At 42.5% G+C, this 24,309-nt stretch overlaps 1 protein-coding gene across 7 annotated transcripts in view; it reads right to left on the reverse strand.

Annotated features, from left to right (window-relative positions):
• Nucleotides 1–3,995: 3,995 nt before the first annotated feature.
• Nucleotides 3,996–24,309, reverse strand: part of OTUD7A (OTU deubiquitinase 7A) — a 122,473-nt gene continuing 102,159 nt past the window's right edge. For 6 of the 7 annotated variants that reach the window (XM_027704421.1, XM_027704423.1, XM_027704418.1 and 3 more), the window contains 5 exons: nt 21,064–21,191; nt 19,441–19,590; nt 13,094–13,208; nt 12,768–12,852; nt 3,996–10,962 (listed from right to left, as the gene is read on the reverse strand). In XM_027704421.1, the coding sequence (XP_027560222.1) occupies nt 9,529–10,962; nt 12,768–12,852; nt 13,094–13,208; nt 19,441–19,590; nt 21,064–21,191 (1,912 nt within the window). In that variant the 3' untranslated portion in view covers nt 3,996–9,528. The remainder of the gene's footprint in view (nt 10,963–12,767; nt 12,853–13,093; nt 13,209–19,440; nt 19,591–21,063; nt 21,192–24,309) is intronic. The other variant, XM_027704424.1, reaches the window with a different exon arrangement.

The following is a 24,309-nucleotide window of genomic DNA, read 5'->3' on the forward strand; positions in this document are numbered from 1 at the left end:
AGTTCTGCTATAAAAAGTGCGACAGTTATACTGGAAGTTTTTCAAAACAAAAGCAAGTTTTTCTACCTATTGCAAAAATCAGTTTAGTGCTTTAATACTTTACAAAGTAACAATCCAACTGCTAAAAACAGCTCTCACACATCATCTTTGTCAAAATATGGATCAGATTAAAAATGACTTAAATTGAATTTGAATGAAAACAGCATGTAGAAAAGGTTCTCAAGAACTCACACTTTTCACAACAAAAAATATTCATTATCATTTAATGGTAATTGATGATCCTGTTTCTTTTGAACAATGGATTTAAATGAGATGGCAGTCAGCTTAAAAATGATCAACTGTTTTCTTTGCAGACAAAAGTGACTGCAACCAATCATGTCTTGAAATTAGGAATAGGGAGGGGAATGAGAAAAGAGAAATTCACTCCTTTCATATGGGATAAATGTTTTGCATGAAAATGGTCAAAGAAGAAACTTGAAAAGTCACTTCAGCTTTAAACAGATTTCTGTAATAGCTATCATATTGTTTATTGAAGTCCTAAAGCAATCTTTGCTAAGAGAATGTAAATTTATAGAAGACAATAAGAAGCTCAGGCTCTGAAAAATGAGAAGGGTAGTAAGACTACCAAGAATTTGAATTCTTAGCCAGCAAAAATCAATGAGACTTACTTTATTCCCTATTACCATTTCTTTAAGCCCCAGTGACAGCCAACTACTATCTTTCTTTGAAATATGGGCTTCAAGTACAAATACCTTTATTGTACATTTCTGTGGGTTAAAAAATGCTGACTTTGCCAGCAGTTCTTATTAGAAAGAGTCACATTACCTATTCTGATATTTTAAACTTTACAGAATTAGCTTTGGTTATACTTGAACAGAGATCCTCAGTTAATGAGTAAATGAACTCTAGACCAAGGGTGGGACATCTGAGTTACTTTAATTCTTGTTTGGGGAGACAAGCCACTCTAATGCAAACTGAACTGAGAAAGCCAAGTCTTCTTTATTGGAAAATCTACTACAGGCTTTAGGGACAAAGAGCTTTAGAATTCGTCTAAGAAACTGCAAGATGAAAATAAAAATGTTAACAATAGCAAAAAAGATGTACAAACAAATTTGGGGGGCATTTGATACACTGGCAGTAGTAAAGTTATGATGAATTAACTCCAAATACCTTTTGTATATAATATTTCAGACTGTCCTTCAAGATCTGCCCGTGTCTGAGAGGCATTGGCTTTAACAACACAGTGTGTCCAAATGGCAGAAACACATGTAAACAGCATTGAGATGCTCAATGTTTCATTCAACTTTTTCCATACAAAAATGTCAGTCACAAGAATCAATGAGGAAGAACAAGGCCTTCCAAGGAGAACAAAAGTCTTTCAGCCCCACAAGAGGCAACTTCAAGGCATTATGAAAAGTTCATAACAGTATTTTATGTCTTAAAATTGAATGCAAAGTGAAAACTCCAGATGGATTCCAAAACAAAACGAGAACTCTGTGCAGATTTGAAAAACTGCTTCCCAGCTGCCTGTGCTCAGCCTGGCACACTGCAGCTGCAGAAGGAACGAGCAGGCTCAGAGCAATGGGCTTGGAAAAGACACAGAAGCAATTGCTCCTTCCCAGGGAAGAGCACAAACCTAATCTAGATCACCGGGACAGAGTTTTATACAAAGCTGTCAAAGCTGGCCCACAACACTGGGGCTGGGAACTTCTGGCTGCTTAAGTCTGTGTGGCTGATTTTATCCATTATTTAGTCTGGGCATCAATCCTGTTTGTTCTCCTTGGTCCTGGTGGATGAGCAGAGCCCAGCCCCACGTGCATGCAGAGCTCTCTGAGCGGCCCCCGGGGAAAAGCATTTCTGTTCTGTACACACACCGGGCATTATACAAAGACTGTATTTACAGTGCTCAGAATACTGAGCAAATAAACAATAAAACCATTGCTTAACTTCTGTCAGCATTAAAAGTGCACACAGTTGGCAAAGTTGAGAGACGAGAGCGCTCCTGTCCTGCCCACAGGGCTGTGTGTCAGCTCAGACCCACGGAAAGGAGATGCCAGGTTTGGTGCTGCATCTCCTGCATATTTGAACCAAAAGCCTGGGGAAGAGGCCTTGTGTTACTTAAACCTGGAGGCAAATGGCAATTAAGCAGTGTTCCACTTCACCTTCACTACAAAGGTGCTGTTCAGACCCCACGGGCCACGTTGAACTGCATCTGTTTTACAGTGACCCAGAGCTGCTGTTTTGGCCGTGGCTCTCAGGCTCCCCACACACTGTCAGGCTTCCTCAGGCAAAGCTGCTGTGCCAAGGGCTTCTAACTTCATTCTGTGGCAAAGCAGTTATATGGAATTTACCTATAAAGGTGGCTTTTATCTCTCAGCTTTGCCCAAGAAGGAAAGTGCAATTCCATTTTCATGTGAAAAAAGGAAGAACTGGGTCACTAACATATAAGCCAAATCTTTAAATTTCCCCCACCCCCTTTTTTAAAAAGAAATAGAATTCGAAAGGGGCAAAATGCAAATGAAATACACAACACACACAGGAATTAGGCACTGTTTAGTTTCAACATAGGATCATACGTTTTGCAATCTCAGATGATTTTACCACTAGAATTTGCTTTAAGAAGGGAAGAAAACTTCCTTTTCCCCCTTCTTTCCCAACAGCAAACCTCTGCAACAAAGTAAGAGGCTACATTAGATGCAGAGATGAATTTCTCTGTTTTCCCAAAATACAGGATCTACTTCTAAAACTTACAGTCTTAACAGCAAATAGTTTTTGATACATCTTAACTGTTTTCCCTCTTTTTAGGATTTTGGTGCCCTGGTTACCCCACAAGCTACCATTCTCTCTCTGTTTTTACTCCATCTCCTCTTTTGATTAAGGTTTCCTGACACACTGACACTTATCAGAGTCACAATTTTTTAAAGGAAATGTTAAGATTACAGGTTATTCAGATATGTGCACACAGACCACAGCAGGCTCGAGTGTTCTACAGTCATGGGGGAACGAGGAAGTGGGACAGAGGCTGCATCCAGTTAAGTGACTCTCAGTCCCCAGAGAGTCATAATTTTAAGGCTGTTTGGAACATGGTGGCTTTTACCCATATTGCCTGTTCCACAGTGCAAATGTGCATCAGCCATTTCAATTCTCTTGACACAGTACACACATTCAGGCAATGGGAGGTAACACAGCAATCAGAACAGCAGATTCACTTGAGAGGAGAAATCCCAACCAACCAAAACAACGTGACCGTGATATCCAAGGAATAAATAAGGTCTTAACCCCCCCCCCCCCAGCCAGTGGAATACACTACCCCATTAAGAATGCAACAGTTAAACAATTAGATGGTGTTTTGGTACAAGGGAAGTCTCTCCATACTCAATCACTTTATGAATAAGCCCAATTATTTGTTCACACGCGGAAAATCACTAAAGAGGAAATGGAAATTCCATGGACTGAAGAGTAGAGTGTTAATAAAGAAAGGCCCTGATATGTGTTGGAGTAATGCTCACTTGATTTTCTGAAACCAAGAGCGAGCTTTTCTTCCCACAGGAGTTGATGCTCAGTACATCCTAACCCCAGTCTCTTTACCAGGACAAACCCAGAATCACTGGGCATCCAGATTGGAACATTTTGGTTGTTGAATGTACCTTAATAGTAATTCTTAAACAAACAAGTAAATCCCAACAAACTAAACCACGAAAGTCAGGGAATTTTAAAAACTACACACATTCCTAATTTAGCATATACATTAGTTTATGATGTCTTTTTTTTTGCACAGTTCATCAGTAATTGATATGGACAGTACAAAGAACAATGAAGAAATAAAATCTGAAGCCTTCAACCTGCAAGAAGCAAATGCATGTTTGAGATCTGTTAAGACACGATGTATCTGCCAATCAGTGATGGCATTTCTGTGATCTTGAGTGATTTTCTTCCCACAGATGCTAAATGATTGCACAAGTTATTCATTCTTGGTTTTCATCCTGAAGGAATAATAAATCTCTGATTCTGTTTTTTAAAAAAAAAAGGCAAACTAATCCTACTGTAATGGGTTCAGGGTGTATTATGAATGTCCCAAGTCAATCAATATCTGCACAGAAATGTTTCATTTGGTAAGGAAATTTTTAGATGAATGTTTATTCAGAAGCTGTTTATAAAAGTGGCTGTTGGTAGGGACTGGAATTAAATAGGGAGGAATAGTGTGTACTAAAATATATAAAGAAAAATTTAAAGCTTTTCAATTAAAAAAAATTTGTATATTCAACTGACATTAGATATAGATGTGCACAACAGACAGAGCAGTTAGAAACAATTACATTTACAAAGCTTTCTTTTCACGGTTAATTTCTACCAGCATTTCTGAAAGGAACCTCTAAAATGATGACCCTGTTTATAATAAAGGCGCAAAATATTGCTCTGTAGCGTATTTTGAAAATAATATAAAAATAATTTCTATATTACAATTTAAACTTGGCTTGTAAAATTCCAACATAATACAGCCTTAAGTCTACAAATAGAACATACTTACAAACACCTTTGTGTTCTTTTCCTCTTATTTTTAACAATACAGTGTTTTAGTCATATACACTGGAAAATCCATGTGCAAATTAAAATAGATACTAGTGTCTGTTACTGAAATAATTTCACTCCTATGCTATACATGTTTGGTGATCCTCGTAAGCTGCCATTCTCTAAAACAAATACTCTTCAAATACACTGACAGAGACTTCAAATATACTAAGCTGAAAAGCAATCTACAATCAGCATCAGTTATTTTGTTTCTCTGGACCTAAGTTTGAGATTATTGTGGTTTCTATTAACATATGGGTTTTCACCTGTGCAAAACTCTCCCAGTGTTATGAAGACCTTACTCCCTTATGAGCTTGTACTCCACTTTCATGTCCAGCTTGCAAGTATTTTACATGTCAATGAAGCACCTGATTTAAGGCCCCCACTGCTAATGGGATTCTGTCCTCAGATTTCAGGGGACAGCAGATTTAGCCCAAAGAGGCCTAAGGCTTCCCTCTACTCCTCAGGCAAAATTCTCATTGATTCTCTTGCTGGAAGAGTAACATCAGGCAGCCTGTGGGGAACAGACACTGGCTGAAGGCTCAGGCCTTGATAAAAACATTCACGCTTTTCCTTGACACTTTCTGGAAGTTTCTGAAAAGCAGCAGACTCCTTGCTGTCAGGAGACTGTTCAGGCGGGTGGAGTTGAGCACCAGTGTAAGTGTTTGCAGAATTGGAGAGTTGGAGGGCAGTATTTTGTCAGATCTGTGCTGTGCATTTTCGATATCTACACATTCATCACACGAGAAGTAGATGACCCTGACTGTGCCCCGGGCAAGGACTGACCCTGCCTCAGATGTCCAGGGGGTCTCCTCAGTCCTTCTGGACCCAGGAGCTCTGCTCACACCAGTGTTCAGCTGGAGAAAAGATGACTCTGAAGACTTCACTTGGCCTATTTAGACTTCTTTAGAAATAAGCAACACAAAATTTTTCAAGTACAGCATCTTTCCTTCACTGATACCCTTAATGTTACCTTTGACTTAGGAAGAAGCAACTAATTGCTAAAGAAAGCTGGGACAATATTCCCATTGCATTTATAGAACAAAAAGTTAATTTTTTAAAATCCAAAATACCTGAAGTTACTTTTGATAACCTGCAAAACCTTCTTCTGAATGAGCTGCTTGTTATCCATATGCTACAACTGATACCCACCTCTGAAAATATACTGTGGTTTATCAACTCCTTATAAAGCATTTTAAATGGAACTTTAATATAAAGTGTGACTGAAACCCATTATGTATCACAGGCATCCTCTGTTACAAACCTTTGTATTAGAGTTTATGAATAAACCAAAAAAATTGCATAATGGGTTTAAGTCTTTCTTAAATTAGAAAAGTTGCACATTCACACATGAAAAGAATTCCAGCTTCCCTCAACCTACATATCTCCTGGTAATTTTGGATCTGTTCTGGGAAGGTGTAGCCTACCCAGTATTTAGTCTGTACTGCAGAGATCTAGACAACAGTGCTAAATGTTGAATCACTATCAAGGATAAAGGGGAAAAAAGCACATTCAAATGCAAAACTATCTGTGAGTATTGCAGCCACCTGAGCTACACAAGAAATGAGTCAGGTCCCTCCAAAACAACCCTGATTTCTGTACAGCTGGGACTAGGAGGTAACTCCACAAGGTCTGGAGGGCACAGAGAGGGCACAAAGAAGGACTGACTGGCCTGTGGGCTGCAGATACCTTCAGCTGTCAGGAAAAATAAACCAAAAGAGCAGTCAAAGGTTAGCAGATAGTGCAACAGAAAACTATGTATGGAGATTATTGCCTCTCACACACAGCTGAGGAATGACACAATTTCTTTCAGTGCTGGTGAATGCAACTCATTGGGAATTATCTCTAAAAAAACAGGCAGAAAATTTCCTTTTATAGCTGGAGATTTCTTCTAATGGGACAACCACTCCTTCAGGAGGAGGCACTGTTCCTGCAGGTTTGGACTGCTCAATGCCAACTGGGGCATTATGCAGACAACTGCCACAAAGAGCTCAGAAAGAAAAAGAAGGAACACCCCCCCCCCCTTAGTACTAAATATCCAGTAAAAAGGAGAACTACCAGGAAATTACGGGTAGATTTTAACTGGCAAATTGCATTGTAGGCCTGCAACTTCTTTTCAATAGCAAATGTTAGGGGACAAGAGAATTGTGGGATATTTGAAGAGAGTTCTGAAAGAAACCAGCAATTAGAAAATTATTCAAAGATATTCCAAGAAAAGGATTCTGAGGAAACGGGCACAACTGAAAGGTGTTCTGACAGTATTTCATATAACACATGTTTTAAAATGAGCAATCCAGAAGTGGTAAATCTTTATGGAAATATCTGAGTGTCCTGAGGATGACAATGAACACTCAGGTTTGGTATCCTATAGAGACAAGCCTGATATTATTCAGAAGACCGATTAATTTTTCAAAACAATCTAACATACAATGTATTCAATAATTTAGAATAGAGTAATTTATCTACATGCTGACCAGTTGTAAATCTCTTTCTTTTACGAGTAGGAGATCTTAAAAACATACTATAGAAACAAATCCTTTAAAAAATGGGAAACAGTGAATTCTCATGGTAATTGCTTGTTTTTACATATGTGCTGTTACTTTTTTCCTCACTGAGAAAGATACAACTCACTCAAATACACAGGCTGGTGTGGATTGCTGCTAATGTATTTCTAAAGCACAGCTTTACACAGAAGTGATTCTCAGAGTATCAAATGCTACTGCTACTCTAATGCCCTAAGAATTCTTAAATATTTCTGGCTTTTGTGAAGTTTTATCCTGCCAGTTTTCTCAGTCTCCGCAGCAAACACAATCAAGTGTAATATTTGATTTCTTTTTACGTGATTGGCCTGTTTTAGCATAATCTGCAATCCCAGTTGTCTTTGACAATTAGAAATTAGGTGTAATCACAGCAAACCAAACAGGGCACTGCTCACCAGTGTGTGCAGCTAGAGACAGGGGTTTGGGACGTGCTTACCTTGGGGACAGGAGTCACACGGAGCTTTAACACACACCAGCATTTCCCTTTCAGGAAGGAAGGCAAGGTCAGTGAGACTCAGTGTATGCTCAGAATACAGCAAGGAATGTGAAGTACAGGTCTGGATTCATGGAACACCTAACATGGCAAAGACCCTCACTTTTTAGGGACTTATTCTGAGACCTACCATTCAGCAGAAAACCTAAAAATACAGTCACTTTTAAGCATATGCTCAGTTCCACCAATTTCGGTGGGACATCAGAAAAAGCTGATGTGCTTTTCCTCAAAGCCAGCACATGGCAACAGAAGTTTGTGCATCCTGTTTTGCAGATGACTTTAGGCTTGGTTTCAGGGTTGATTAGGGTTAACCCCGATTAACCAGTGAAATGGTGCCACCCACGTTAAGAGCAAAAATTGGGGTACAGCAGAAAAAGAATCAGAAACAAAGACTCTTTGGCAAAGGATCTTTCCTCTGAGGGCCAGAAAAGTGCTATTCCACAGTGAGGAAGGCAGAACTCATGTTGTGCACCTTTGGGTGGCAGAGGAAGTCCTGAAGGCAGTGCTTCACCTGCTGGTGGAAAATTAGCTCTTATAAAAGCCCCGTGTGTAAGGGGAGAGTAAATGAGCCACTGAGCTCTTGTTCCTACACTGTGCCACTGATGGTGGAGGGTGAAGGCAAAACCTTCAAGGAAACCTTCTCGTGTCATTCATCTACTTCACCAGCATCTCTTTACAGAAACGTTTCTGTGAGCTAAGTTTTATTTTCAAAAGTATTGCAAATACTTCTGTAAATATTTGGATATCAGGCTTGTGCAAATCTGTGCTCGGAGCTGCCATTCCTGCTGGAGGTATTTTACAGCCATCTGGGAACCTCCTGGGTGGAGATGACTCACTCTGGGAGAAGACTTGGAAATAGGTGGAGCCAACAGTCTTCAAGAAAGGCTCACGTAGTTAGGCTTGCAAGAATTATCACTCAGTAATGCTGAGAAATGAATAAATAACTAATGATTAGGTTCGTGCACTAGCTAAGGCAATAAATTGATACATTACATTTGTTTTGACAAGCAGTTCATTCAGATCTAAAATGATCCAAAATTTCCTAGCTGGTCATCAAATTTTCCAAATGTAATAAAATTTTTATATTTTAATTTTATTTTAATATTCATCTGCATTTTAACAGCAATGAAAATACTTTTGAAATTCAGGTGCCCAAAACTATACTACGTGGGGGTTTTGGGACATGAAGTCTTGAAAGTCATAATGAATTTTTTTATAAAACCTGTTTAAAAATTCAGTGCAAATAAAAGTGCTTCAAATCTACTTCTTTTTTTTTTTAATGGACATGTAGAAATAATTGGTAAGAACTTAAAATTAGGAAGAGCTGTAGCCCTCATGAATTCAGACCTTTCACTCCCATTTTTCCAGAACCATTCCGTTTCAGACTGAAGTAAGTACAAACATTAGTAGCAATGCAATATGCTGCCATGTTACAAATGTGCAGTATGCAAAATCACTACCCTCCTGAAAAAAAAGGCTATGAAAAATTTAGGTTTTACTGAGGAAAAAAGACTCTCACAATAACTCTATCATTTCAAATGTCTGCAAGGCAGACACTACCCTACCACAACACCACATCTCTGTTATTATGACTTGCCCCTATCATTCTACTACCTGAGTGATGTCAGTGTAAATTCAGGCACCATTAGTAAATTTTTGACCAAACATATACACAGCACTGACAAAGGAGTAAACAACCCTTCAGCTTACCAGTATATGTAAAAAAGACACTGACAAAATGGAAAATAATATTTTTTTATGATAAATTAATCCTATTATTTCCTCGTTGCCCCGGAAAAGCGAAAAGCTAGACACTATTTACTCATCAATCCTTTATTCTTGTTTTAAGGATTCCTTTTACTGCAATCCAACACTGTTTACTTTGTAAGTAAGAAAATGGTAAAACTAAGTAGTCAGGAAGAATCCTCAATGCCTGTGTCCCTTGCTGTCCCTCTCCCTGCGCTTCAGCTCCTCCTTGTAGCAGTAGGAACAGTAATTGTCAGTCTCAGGACGACCATAAAAGGAACAGTTCTCCTTCTTACAGCGGTTCTGCTGGATGGAGTAGATTGGGCAAACTGTGCTTCTGCCTTGGTTTTTGTCGTTGTTGAGCCAGGTCTGGGGAGCGTCCTCGTCCGCGTACTCCAGGCAGTCCCTGATGTCCGCGGTGTTGAAGCCGTTGGTGTAGGTCTGGGACTTGTGCTCGGCGGGCAGGGCACAGCTCAGCGACTCCACCGTGTTCACCGTGCGGATCCCGGGCAGCCGGGCCGGGCTGTAGCTCTGGGAGGACAGGGACCTGTTCTGCTGGGGGTAGGTGGCACAGGTCTTCAAGGTGCCCACCACTGGCTTGTAGGTGTCGTCTTGGAAGCTCGATGGCTTGGAGTTGACGTCATGCAAATGGATGACACTCTGCCTTTGGACGGGGGGAGTATGGCTGTAGTGGGCAGACACCGGGATGGGGCCACTCCTCTTGGCACCGCTGCTGGGGGAGGAGAAGGGCCCGGGGGTGGGACTAGTGCGGTCTTTGAACTTTAAAACCAGCTGGGTTGTATGGCTTTGAGGCAAGACGGGTGATGCCCTATCCTGAGGAGATGTTTCCAATTTTTCTTTTGAATATGCTTCTGGCTCCAGTTTCCTACCAGATGAGCCATTCAGTGTGGCCTTTTTCTCAGCTTCCTTCCTTTTCTGTTCCTGCTCTGCATTGAATCGCTCCTGGGCGCTGGTCAGGTAATAACCAATCATCTCCTCGTGGAACTGATGCCTGTGACTGGTCAAGAGAAGGCCGGCAAAAATAAACTTCCGTTCACCCTGCATGGCAGCTCTCAGAATGTTCAGGCTGAGCTTCACGTCAGTGCTGTACTTCCAGGGGTCAGCCTGCTTGTCAGGGAAGGGTTTGGCGCTGCCCTTGTCCGTGGGGGAGCTGCTGGCTCTGTCCGTGGGGGACGGGGTGGTCTTCTCCGACGGAGACGTGCTCGCAGACTGTCCTGACTCCTCCTTGCTCCCTTTTCGAGACTTGGACTTCTTCTCTTTGACCTTCTCTACTGTGTCCCCATTTTTTCCATTCCCTGAATTGGCTCTGCTCATTTTGCCGTGCACCAGCCCTCCAAGACCACCCATGTTCTTTTTGAGTTTAATTCCCAGGGTTTTACTGAGGCTTCCTATTTTATTGGCAACTGAATCCGTCCTGGTTTTGTCTTTATCTTTCCTTTGTTTGTCCTTTTCTTTTTCTTTACTGTTTTTGCCATTATTGCCATTGGAATTACTACAGATGGAATCTCGGTCCGAGTCCATTGAGTCAGCCAGAGACTGCACGTCTTCCCCAGCTGAAGCTGTAGGGGATTCTGGTTGAGCCAAAGGGGCCTGCTATGGAAAAGTAATTATAATTAGATACAGAAAAATTGGTTTTATGCAGGAACTGGTGCAAAAAGACCCCCCCCCAGATTCAATACATATTTTGACATTGATTATAAATATATTTTTTAATTTACACACTGACATTTTTTACTGGTTTCTTCACCAAATAAAAAATATTTTGCTGTTCTTACTCTGTATCTTTCTTGTTCCTAAGTAGCTTTTGGTTCCTTTTGAGCACATTTGTAGAGCAGAGGTCAGTCACTGGGGGCTCTGTGACAGACAGTGTGTGAGCCATGGAGAGGAGCTGTGGCACAGCCTCCTGTGGAGCAGAGACCAGCACAGGCCTGGCCACTCCACAGGGAGCACCTCCAGGGGCTGTCCCTGAGCCAGCAGGGAAGGGAACTGGTGACATTGCCATGGAAGGGAAACGAGGTGCTGCTGAAAGCTGAGGGGGATACAGCACACAAGCCTGCATGCAGCAATATTTCAAAATCCATTATGTTCAAAACCCAAGTTATTTAAACTGACTTTTTCATTGCTCGGGTCTCTGGTGCGTGAAAATCAAAGGTACGATGCAGCAGAGCTGAACATCTCACCTGGAACAGCACACATCAAACTTCAGCCAGAAGGCTGAGGAACACAATGATGTGCTTTCATGCTTATTGGAAATGCAGGGCAGATAAAACTGGTGTCAGAAATCCAAGTTCCACTTTATATTTTAGGTAACATGATAAAACATCTTTCTTGAAAATGCAATAACATGGATCCTAGGGCACTTTAAAACAGGACTCTGTTCATTAACTCCTGCAAAACTGAGTCTTGCTTTCAGGCACCACGAAGCCAAAATCTGCTAGAGATAAATAGGGAATGCTTAACTAACCCCAAGGACTCAGGGAGGGGTAACCTGCAGATGTATATACTTGTGGTATAGAAATACCTGCCTGCTTCTTGTCCCTGGGTACTTATGTCCCCTGTCTGTCAGGGATCCCTGAGCACCCAGCTGGGAGCAGAGGTGACAGTGCTGCTGTGACCTGACCATCACAGTGGCAGCAGGGACAGGTAACCCAGGTTCCACAGGTTCCACACTCACCACTTACAAGTACAGGACCATTTTGCCTCTCCTTTTTCTCATGTGGTAGCTGCTAGTGTTGAAACTGTAGAAAAATGGATTTTCCCCCTCTTGCAGGTTGCTAAATGCTTTCTCCTTTTATGTCCTGTTCCTCTGTTCAAGCCCCATCTGTGCAGGCTGCCTAAATCACCTCCATGCTCTCCTAGCAACCTTTAGCCTCCAGACTAACCCTTCCATCTATTCAATGGAGTTTGCAGAGAAATTTGCAGCTGAGTAGGTGCCAGCTGGGCATGATTCTAAAACAGCTCTCTGGAAGAGTCAGGCTCCAGTTCAGAGCCAGTCTGTGGCCTTTTGCCAGCCACTCTAAACTGGGAGCTGTCCAGGGGGGCCAATGCATTCTCAGAAAGGCCTTGGGATTGGTGACTAAACAGTGGCGTTAGGAGAACAAGCCAAACTTCTGAAAAAACAATGGTGAGAAAAGGTTTCTTTAAAATACACAGACTACTGGAAAATGTAACAGAAAAATAAGCTAGAAAATACAGTTCAGCAAAAAAATATACAAGCAACTGTGTTATTAAAGCAACTAACCAGATAAATCCATGAGCCTGATTGCAGTGTCAGTGAGCCATGAGTGACTTGTCCCTGCTGCTGGGACACTGAGGTGTTTCCAGGCAGCCCTCCCCACCCTACACCCTCCCATGCCCTGTGCCTCTGGTTGTTTGGAGCCAGGGGGAGTCGACCTTACCCGTGTCTCGGATGGGATGCGTATCCACGTTACATTCATGTAGCTGTGCAGAAGGTTAAGCTTTGCCTCAAGAGACAGAATCAAGCTAAAGATGAAAAAAAAGAAAGGAACAAACAGTCAAAAAGCCTGAAAGAAAAAGCAATACTTCACAACAGGGAGAGGTGTAACAGCAGCCTGAATTGTGACCATCAGCTGGAGACCCACCCACGTCTTCTGCCATGTAACCAGAGAACAAGAACAAAGCCCTGGCAGCTCTCCCACTACTCCAACCAGGTACAGCTCAAGACATTTTACTGCTTAACACTGAAGTTACAGAAAGGTCTTACTTGGCCAGTCTGGTGTTATCATTGTCATCTTTTCCCCACTCCCAGTCTTTCCCAGGGTCGACCGCAAAGTGCAAAGGCAGTAACTTGTGTTCAGAGTCAGTCAGGGGGATCACGGCTGAAGCAGAGAAGAAACAAGGATTGGGGTGGGGGGAACAAAAATGACAAAAAGAGAAGAGTCAGCTGTGAAAAGCAGAATGGCTGCTGCAGGAAGGGCAGGGTTTGAGTGTGCGGCAGAACTGTCTCATCAGAGCACCACAAGTGATTTATACTGGGCTCCACCTCCCTGTCCTCGTGTGTGCAACAGAATACCCTGATTTAATACCCTGATTGCTCCTGGAGTGAACGAGAGTCACCTGTGGAGGAGGGGAGACCTCTGAAAGAACAACATGGCCATTCTGTAGTGCACAATAAACATTTCCTGGAGACAGAGTCATTACAATACCAGAAAGCAGTAAAAAGTGGCAATATTCCTGCCTGGCTCTCAGAATCACAGAGTCACATACTTGTTAATTATTTTGCCTTTTTGGTTTAGTACCTTTCTGTTTTGCACTGTCAAAGAAATAAAAATACATTGGTATCAGCAGTAAGAAACAGAGCAAAAGGCAGCTACAGTGATTTTGGACTCAAACTGTGAATTAAGGTAATTAAAGAGCATAGATCAACATATATGTGGGTCAAGAGGTCAGTGTGAGGCCTGTCTTGAGTGTAGTGAAAAGACCATAACTTCTGTTATATCCCAGCATTGCAGTTTTGGCTCTTCTGTTCTTTCCCCTCTCTGTGAGGGCTCTGCCTTCTGACACCTCTCTTAATGACTCGGCTTTATACTCTGCATGCAGGGACCACACTCTGGTGTTACAGAGTGTCTACCATTCATCACCAGCAAGAAAGTAAGAGAAAAACAGTCAGCTTTAATTAAACCCACCAATTTGCTTCCATTTCATTAGGAAAAAAGGTAAAAACTGTTGAAGACCTGGTAGGATGCTCAGCATGGTGCAGGTCACTGCTGCTCCTCTGCCAACCAATCGAGGAATTTAATTTTCTACACTAAACCCCTAAAGAGTTCACCCAGGTATTAATTCCAGCCAAGGCAGGGGGCAAAGAAACCTGGAGAAATCACCCAGACATCAGGGCACTCAGTTATTGAAACCTGACTGCACTGGTTATGTGCTGTCCACAGTCCTTCCTGCAGCTCAGAAAACACCCCTTGTCAAAACAAAGGTAACACGTGTTTGGTACAAGACTGTTCCTCGTCCAGCAGAACGGGCAATGTCCTGTGTGCTGGGGGGGCAGCGGGGCTCTTCAGCCCCATCCCAGGGTTGTACCGAGGGTTGTGCTGTTCAGCTCCATCCCAGGGCTGTACCGAGGGTTGTGCTGTTCAGCCCCATCCCAGGGTTGTACTGTTCAGCCCCATCCCAGGGTTGTACCGAGGGTTGTGCTGTTCAGCCCCATCCCATGGTAACACCGAGGGTTGTGTTGTTCAGCCCCGCGGTTTGTACCGAGGCCGGGGTTGTTCATCCCCATCCCTGCCTTTGCATCGCTGCAGAACGCGCAGAAAACCCGAAACCGCCCCAAATGCCGCGGAAACGCCGCTCCCTGGCGGTGACAGCGGGGAATGCGGGAACTGATCCCCGGAGCTGCGGCAAATCCGGCCCGGGACACCGGGAAACCCCCGCTCCGGCCGCGCATCCCGCTGGCAGCAGGCACGGCCATTCAGACCTCAAGGGAATTTAGAGCCTTAAACAAACTCGGTGTGAATAAGCAGAGTCCGAGTCTCCAGTTCAACACACACCGTCCAGCAAGTTCCTGGAGCACAGGAACAGAACAAATGGACGGCGGATCTGACCACTGAATTACACCTTTTCACACTCACGGGTGTAACACGAGGGCTTCCCCTCCGGCATTCCGCGAAATTATTGCACCAAAGAGGCTGGAATAACAGAAAACAATCAACGTGGTTCCCAAGGAAAACACGTATTCTGCTAATTAACTGAATTAGCAGCAGGCACTGGCTGGGCTGGCAGCTGACCTTGCAGTGCAATATCTCAATCACTTAGAGGATAAAGGCAACTTAGAAAAGAGCAGCATTGTAAGTTTACTACACAACAGTTCACTCTGGTAGCACCTGACCTTACAGGTACAGAGAACTGGGAATGTGATCCTAGGGCAGGTGATGTTGGAAAGCCTGGACCAAAGAACTGCCAGAGAGTTGGAGCAGTCTCTTTGGGAGGGAAACTTCAAAGAGTAAACATGAATTTCTTTTCTAAGGGCAGCTCGAAACTAACTTATGTTCCCATAGTTCAGTAATAATAATTCTTTATAAATAAATTGTAAAGGAGTTCTTCTTAAAGTTCACTGTTATTACTGATACTGAAAATACACCTATTAAAAATGCTTAGTGATACTCAATTCTATTAAAATACAAAATTAAGTACAAAACTAAGCTTAGAGCTGATTGTCTACAGCATGTCACTGTTGTCTGAGCTACTGTGCACATTCTGTGTCTCTATCTTCACACAAATAACTTACTCTGAGTTGAGTGGTGACATTCTAAGGTACAGTCTGAGGCTGGTAAGGAACACTGCTCTCTTTGGGCAAAATATATCTGCTAAAGTAAGGGAGCTTTAAAATTGTGTCTTCACTGCAAGAGATTTCTTCTCTCAGGGAACTCTGTTTGATAGCCACAGTTTCCTATGGGATTCCCCACGTTCCTAGCAGAAAAGTATTTTTGTATCATGACTGCAAGCTGGATCCCTCACATTAATTCCAAAAGCAAACCCTCCAGACTGCAGCACCTCCCAGAGGCACAGCTACATCAGAGTTTGCAGCGTTGGTGCAATTGCACTTGGCTTTGGATACTCTCTAGCTGGAGCCACACCACTCAGAACACAGCCTACCAGCCCCAACACATGGGATGTTTGACCAGCAGTTCATCCACAGCAGTTTAAGACACAGTGAGGACTTTCCTGCCATTCCTCAGCTGGGTGTGCTCCTTCTGTGCTGTGAAGGAAGTCACAGTGTTTCCCAGCTCTCATCTTCACGCCTCCAGCGTCATTATCCATCTTATAATGTTGGTAAAATCAAACAGTGAGCCCGAGACTGACACTCTGCTGTCCCAAACCAGTGTCACCCCTGTCACACCTGGACGGAGCACGGCACGGGGGAACTCCAGGTTCAAGGGAGCAGCCTTAGGGGCAGCTGAAAGCCAGGCTGTGTTTCCATGAACAAAGATACAAAACATCTGCATCAATAGAGCCTGCGTGGATATAAAAATATTTATAGGTTTTTAATCAGACACTGGATTTCAAAATGACAGGCCCTCTGGCAACCAGCAGAACGCCAGCTGTGAGCTGGTAGAAAGAAGACATGTCAAAATGTGGTTTAAATCCTCTCCAGACAAGAGGATTTTAGTGTGTTTTCTCTTTATATAAATTTATAGGAGCATTTTAATTATCTGATACAGGAACTTGTGCCAAAGCAGGACTTCAGGCATTCACATCAGTATTTATTTGACCCTACATATTTCTCAAATACAGACATATTGCCTCCTCCCCAAGAGAGCAGAGCAGCTGAAACACGTGTGACTGTCCATGCAGTAGCTCAGGCAGCTCCAGAGGCTGCTCCTGATGCTGGTTACACAGAGCAGGAATGCTCCAGGTTACAAATGGTGGGGCTCACCAAGAGGCTCCTTTTAAGAAGGTGGAGCTCTGAGCTCTCAGCTGCATTCTGATAGTTCCAAATCTGTTTGGTTTTGAACCTGTGCCACTGTAACTGGCACATTTCACAGCCGTGGCTCTGCCCCCGTGTGCCAGAGCATCGCTCTGCTGACAAGGTACAAACCCAGCACTGCTGGAGCATCCTTGTGCCAACCTACTTCCTGCCACAGCAGGGAGAACAACAGGAATACTGTGGTTGCTGTGGTCTCCAACAGCAACCAGCCTGGCAGCTGAAAGCTAAAGCATTCCCTTCATCCCAGAATAAATGCCAAATGCTCTCTGCTGCTCCACAGAACTGGAGCCTGGGTATTCAAGGCCCTGCAGTAAGACATGTACAACTGGGTCGTACAAAACAAATACTACTTTGATTCATTGACCCTTGTAATTAACCTGGATGAACTTATACATGAAAACCAGTATTTAATGTTTCTGCTGCTGTGCTGGATATTTGGTAGGGTTTTCTCTCCCAGCACCTTTCCCGTGGCAATACAGGTGTAGGAAAATCCTACAGAAAGACAGTTTTCCCTAGCACTTGTGGGTGAAATCAAATATATAATCTCGTTATCAAACCCAAGATCTTGCAGTGTGTGACTAAGAGGAATATATGGCTTGTAAGATTAGAATTATGGTTCAGTAGGTGACACCGAGATGTATCACTGAGGAGCAGACACTGAGAGGCAGGGTCAGAGCAGCTGAACAGCAGTGTCCCTCACTACCTTTTGTCAATCCCATCCCTTGGAGGACACAACAACAGCAAAAGCTTTGGTGGATGGCAGTTCCCCTGACTGCAAAGTTATTGCAGAGAGAGTTCAGTTCTGTGTATCCAGTTATTTACACACAGAGGCTCTTGTAAGACCTGTGATCATGAAGCCTGGTATGAAGGCAGACAGATGTGCCCGAGATAAATGAGGTTTCTGTCAGTCTGCTGATATCATTCTGGTCCCAGTTGTTAGAAAGGAAGAAATGGACACTGGCAACTCCACCAGACAACTTTACAGTGTATCATCAGCAACCATCAACAGTGAGACCATGTCCTTAAAGGCTCTCCAAAACTCCAGCTTCGTTCATATCACATTTTTGCATTGAACTGGGATAGATTTACCTTTTCAGACTTTCATTTCTCAGAAGGTGTTTCACATCATACCACAGGATTTTTCTATGTGAAAAGCATTTCCTAAGGGTTGTTCTTCTACTGCCTGAGGGCTGGAAGGCAGCTCCAATGTCCCAAGGCCAGAGATATTGCCATGTACCTGCCTACAAATCCCTGAAACAGTTCCGTGCCAGTGGAGGCTGAACAGCTGGACTGGACTGATTTTTCCCATCGAATATCTGACATCTTGAGTATCTGACATCTAGATCAACCTTTTTCTCCATTTCAGTCTTATGACTCAGTCTCCTCTTGACCAGCACAAGGTTGCCAATACCACCTGCAATCCTTGGTGTAGCTTCCCATCTCACACAGCTCATGTGAAAGCTCTCTGCTCCTCCCAAGGGGATGACAAACCTGGTGTCAGATTCTTGTGTGAAGACACTACAGCAAAATCTGCTGTTCAACAGCTCCTTTCTTGCTCCTTCTCATCATTTTAGTGAACACCTTCCTCTCTGCCTTGCAGAGCTGCAGCACTGCTGACTGTCTCAAGCATGGGCAATGCCTAGCACATCCAAAATCAGATGGAATGCACACAGGGTTAGGGAATCAAAGGATGGACATTTAGGTGCCTCTAGACCTCCCTAGGAAGGAGGATGGAGTGGAATTCACTCAGGAGATCTCAACAACCAGCACACATTCCCATTTACTTTACAGCTATATGCATTCATAAGGGATTTAAAACACCTTGGAAGTATCACCAGGAAAAAATAAGACTCGTAACTAAAAGCAAAAGTCCCCCTTTTCCCTAATAGAAATTTTTCTAAAGCCTCACCATGTTTTTGGCAAAACACTTTTCCCTTCCCCACAAAAGGAACAAAGACAGATAGAAGTTCATCTCACAGCTTTCTATTATTAAGCAAACAGCTCTAGCAAATGAGGGTACTTATAGCCAGCTCCTGGGCTACTAATGCAAGAACAGATCCAGTCCTGAAGCTCTTGTCATTCCCATTCCCATGTCCAGGAAGCTCCAACTTGACACAGAAGTATCTGGTCAGACTTTGTTGTCACTGTTCCAAAGCAGAACAGAAGACAGCAAGGTAAAAACATTTCACCTAAATGTTTTTAAATGAGAGAAGTGCATTTAGCACACTAGAAGAGAGATATTTTTTCCATTACATGAGTTTTTAATAGTAATCTGACTCACACTTAAGCTTCTAAACACTTTACTAACCCAAACTAACAAAGGTCTTCAAGAACCCAGAGCACAGCAGGTAACTGTGGTTATACCTGTACATTTATGTACATACATGGAACTGACTGACAGAAACAGTGTGAGTGCCAAAGACAGGCAGTGACAGCACATGGATTAGGACTGTTGAGTTCTTGGCTCCCAGGCTTGTGATTAGACTACTCCTAAGCATGCAGCAATAAAATTTAGTGAATATTGTTTCCTTTCTGATAGCTAAATACACCTACAGGTCGAAGAAGGTACTTTGTGCATTGTATTCAACATATATCCTAGTGTTACTGTGTTTATAGCATACCTTGTTCTCTCTGTTGGTCTTTTTGTTCCATGGAAACAAGAGCAGAGAAATGGGCCTGATCATAGGCCAGCACAAGAGGTGAGCAATGGCATCTGTTTGGGAGAACTTCAAGTGGCAAATAAATTCCTCCAAATGGTATCGGTGCAAATGCTGCAAAGAAAAAGGGGATCTTTTAAGAACAGACAATAATTGTAACAATTGTGCTGCAATATTTTCAGAGCTCCAGGAGAGCAGACTAAAGCACAGCAATCAGTGCAGGAAACAGTCATAACAGGTAAAATTTAATTATAAAATGTCAGTAAATACACTACAAACAATAATGAAAACCTTCTGCTCTTAACATATTTTTCCTTGCTTTCATTGTTTACTAGTAAAGTTATTAAGGTCTTATAACAAAATCTCAATGACTCACACAGGTATGCAGATCTGTACCTTCCTGTAAGACTTGTAAGGAGAAGGGTATTTTCTAATAATCATCAGTAAATACACTAAGTTCTTTTGGCAACAGGCTCTGCTCGTGCCTTGCAAACATGTTTATAGGCCACACATTATATATCTGTGAATGTGCAGAGGTATGTGTGCATGGTAATGTTAAGGAAGGACTCAAAAAATTCTCCATGTAGATGAATGGGATGCTCCATCTGTAGGGGAAAAAATCTTGCTTTGGAAGATTCTACACTTGTTTCTATATATAATTATGGGAACAGCAAGTTTGGGCAGGAAAATTCTCTCAACGTGTTTGCTTCTGACCAATTATTTTTCCTTTTGCTACAAAAATACAAATCTTTATTGCTGAAATATTTCCAAAAGGAGTTCCCCTTGTGAGCCCACGCTGGCTGTGATCAGTGGCTGCATTGTCTTCCAGGTGTTTTTCCATAACTTACAGAATCACCTACAGCCATTACTTGTAGTTCATAACTTGAATGGAAACTGAAATTACCCAGCATTTTCCTGTGGAAGTAAATTCCTGTGAACTCCATCACCTGTTTAACATCTTCCTTTAATCAACCAAACACCCTTCTTTAGTTAAGCAACACACTCTCATGAACTAGTATTCTGTTAGTTCATTGTAGAAAGTGAGTGAAGTGAATTTAATCCTTCAAGTCCTGCTCAGACAGTGTCCAGCTGGCTCCAACATTTGTGTGCTCACATGTGCAAACTGAATAAAACATTCTGGAAACTTCTGAATGATAATCTGCAAGGGAGTCATTAAAACCAAAATTCCAAGATGCACACATTCAAAATTCAATTTTTCAAAGTCAGATTAGATTGATTTCTGCAGGGTTTTAAGGGACACCAAAATAACACAGCAAAATTAGAACCTTGTTAACCTAGACCAATCACAAATGCATTGTGTTCTGTAATGTGATGGTTGTTAAGTTAATAGCCAATATCTAGGATAAACAGATTTTCATCAGGACTTACATGATTATCCTGTAGTTTTTACTTTTATCTAACAGAAATGGATTGAGCATCATTCTGTGCTTTCTGGTTTTTTTCTTTAGAAAAAGGCAGCAACTCTCCCATAAACACCCAGATGTGTGCCAGCTGGGTCTGTTGTGTGTGGCAGTTTAGGATTGATTCCATTTACAGAGGAGTGGAAATGTCCAACCAAGCTCTTACCTTCTCCCCCTGAGTCTCGTAACATCGTGTCTGCTACTACAACAATAGGTCTTCTCAAAATGTGGGCTAAGACAAAAACATGGAACTCTTCCAGGCTCTCATACACTGGGTCTTCTGCATTATCCACCCTGGAAGACACAGCATTGAGACTGTTTTGAGCCAACTTGAACCAACCACTGGAACTTCAGTGAATCAGCACATCCCAGCAGCTGTTCATCCTTCATTGTCACTTATATCCCACTCTTCTGAAACACATATTCCAATTATTGAAATAGGTACCATAAGAAATAGGAGAATGCATTTTTGGAAATAAAATAATAGCAACAGAGGAAATGTTTTCACTTGCAGACTCCATGCTAGTTCAGTAGTCAGTAAAATTAATTCCTGTCTGATATTGTTTGGTAGCCTAGCAGGAATAGAAAAGGGGATTCTTAGCCAAGCTGTTGGAGTAAATCTACTTTTGTCACAGAAATCATAATTTCACGTGACACCCTTGGCACACAGATCCTACAGTGTCCTTCTAGTTCAGGTGAGTTTACCTTGGCAATGTAAGAAACACTGATATCAATTTGAGCAGGAGGAATTTAACTGACAAAGTTGTCAGCTTTTTTTTTTTATTGTTACAAAACCTTTTCTTTTAAGATGGGGAGGGGTTACCTGTGTAAGGAACTGGAGATTCACTGTCCTATTAGCTTTTCCAATGAGCTGAATTTCACCTGCTGTCAGGGAGGCTGATGCAGGAGACATTCACTGATCAAGCAGTGAGACACCTCTCCTTCCCCATATCCCTCCTCCCATTACCCAAACTCATCAGGAAATTTTCCCTGATGTTCAAACTAAATTCCCCATTTTGTGATTTCTTCCCATATTCCTCACTGAACTCTTCTCCATGGTTGGCTGTGACAGCTTTCCAGCATTTGCAGTCCTATGTCACCCTCAGAGCAATTTTTTAGCCAAAGGGCAGTCAGGGGAATCCTGTTCTTGGCAAGACAATGTGCCAGAAAGATTTCCAGCTATTTTCTCAATTAGTATTTCCTGACTATCAGTCCTAATTTCTTTTTCAAATCCTCTAATTATTCCTCATCTCCCAGTTGATGAGGCTCCTAGAATTGGAAGGCACATTCCAGATGCAGCTGTCTCAGAAGGATCTCTGTCCCTTTGCTCAGCTGGGGCCATGCCCAACTGCACAAACTCCAAAATTCCACTGGGCATCTTTACTCTCCAATATCACATCAAGTTGCTTCATTCACTAGCTATGACCAAATTCACAGTTTTCAAACCCCTTCTCTTCTGTTACACATCATGTTCCATCACTCCCTGTCCCAGGGTCAGAGTGGCTGAGGTGTTGAGGGAGCTCTGGAGGTCCCTTGTCCAAGCCCTGCTCCAGCAGGGCCACCCAGAGCTGCCCCAGGCCATGTCCAGACACCTTTGAGTCCCTTCACAGCCCCTCTGGGAAACCTTTCCAGTGTCCAGTTCTGTATCATCAGTGCCAGTGATTCATGTGGGCTGTTTTGTATTATTTCAGTGGCACTGCTGAGGATTCAGTATGAATTTTGCTAAAGATTAATGAGAATGAAAAAAATCATCATTAACAAGTGTCCATGGCAACCTACCACATCCTTTGATCCACTTATCATTCCACTTTTTCTCATGGATCTTTATTTATGCAAGCTACATGGCCATGAAAATTGTGGACAAAATAATTTTGTCAATATAACGTGGAAGCAAAGAAAATTTAGGAAACTGAAATTAATTCCTCTGTTCATTTAAAGCTAACTTTAATAATGAAATCCACCTGCACACAGATCTGCATTGCACAATCCTGCTCAACCACAGCACTCTGACTAAATAATTTATCTTGATTATAAGAGCACATTAACAGGAAAAAACCCCAAACAGATAAAAATAAAAATCTCAGTCTGAGCTACAGGACCACTGATACCTGCAGTTCAAACACAGTGGACACCTACTCAGCACTCCAGAGAGACTCTCTCTCCTATGGAAAATCTAATTTGTACTGCAGCCAGCAGAGCAAGAAAACCTTTTCCAAAAAGCTGGACTGGGAAAGTCACCTCCCCTGCTGTTCCACCTGGCTGTGTGCTGGCTGTTCCTCTGCTGCCTGGAAACTCTGAGAAAGATCTGTTTTCCTGTCCTTGGATTTCCTTCTAAACAGCTCCCTATGGTCACCTTGCTCTTCTCCCCCACCCAGAGCCTCCAGGTTCTCAGTGAGTCCAACAGACTGGAAATGGTTGTTCCAGGTTTAAGCTGAGTTTTGGATTCATGCAGAGCACGAGAGCAATGCCCACAGACAGTGAGAGGCACTGAGGCAACATGGCAAGTGTAAAGCTCTCCAGCCTGGAGGTTTGTTAGAAGCATGAGATCAGAATGACATCTGAGTTTACATCTCTATTTGCCACCATTTCATTTCTGACACCTCTTCTTTTCCTGCTTAACAATCCCCAAATAAAAACCAACATAAAGCACAGCTGCAGCTCAACAGCAAGTCCAAATTCCTGCTGTAGGGGAGGAGCCTCTCTGTTATCTCCTTACAGGTGTTCAGCACTGAGCTTCAACTCAGACACAGAAAATGGCACAGCCCTGGGACAGTCTTTCATTCTTCAGGAAAAAAAAAAAAAGGTATTTTGCATTGACTAAAGGAGACACAGAACGTGAATGCTTTGAGTCCCATATCTGAATCACTGGGCAGTTTGAATATTTCCAGGCTGTGTTTGGCTTCACTACAAGTGACATGAACAGCAAATAGGCCAGATGAAAAGAGGTGTCAGCCATTACAAACTTCAGCTAATAATCAAAAGATACACTGTTATAGTGAACCATTTTCTATCTGCACCCTGTAATTGTTGCATATACTGGACAGTTCAAAAGAAATATTACTCCTATAACAGACACCAGATAGATAAAAATCATTTTAAAGGCATTTCTTTGTTAAATGGTCTAAACTAAATTCTCTATAGGATGAGGGCCTTGGATGGCTTCAGTAGTTGTGTATGAAGAACTGTATGTTCTCAATACCTCACCAAGTCCAAAACCTCAGAGAACACCTGCATCTGAGAGGTATTTCCTGTCCAAATGTTTGGGGTTTCTGCCTTAAATACAACTCCAACAACACACAGAAGGATTACAGCAGTATTCTCTCCCTTCTTCCCCATTTAAAATCCCTTGATTTGATTAATAAGATAATATCAGCAGCACAGAGACAGGCTACAGGTGACAGTTCATGCTTCC

This window comes from Neopelma chrysocephalum, unplaced genomic scaffold (assembly GCF_003984885.1).
Source record: "Neopelma chrysocephalum unplaced genomic scaffold, ASM398488v2 Primary Assembly neopelma1_274, whole genome shotgun sequence".
In the NCBI taxonomy this organism is placed as follows: Eukaryota; Metazoa; Chordata; class Aves; order Passeriformes; family Pipridae; genus Neopelma; species Neopelma chrysocephalum.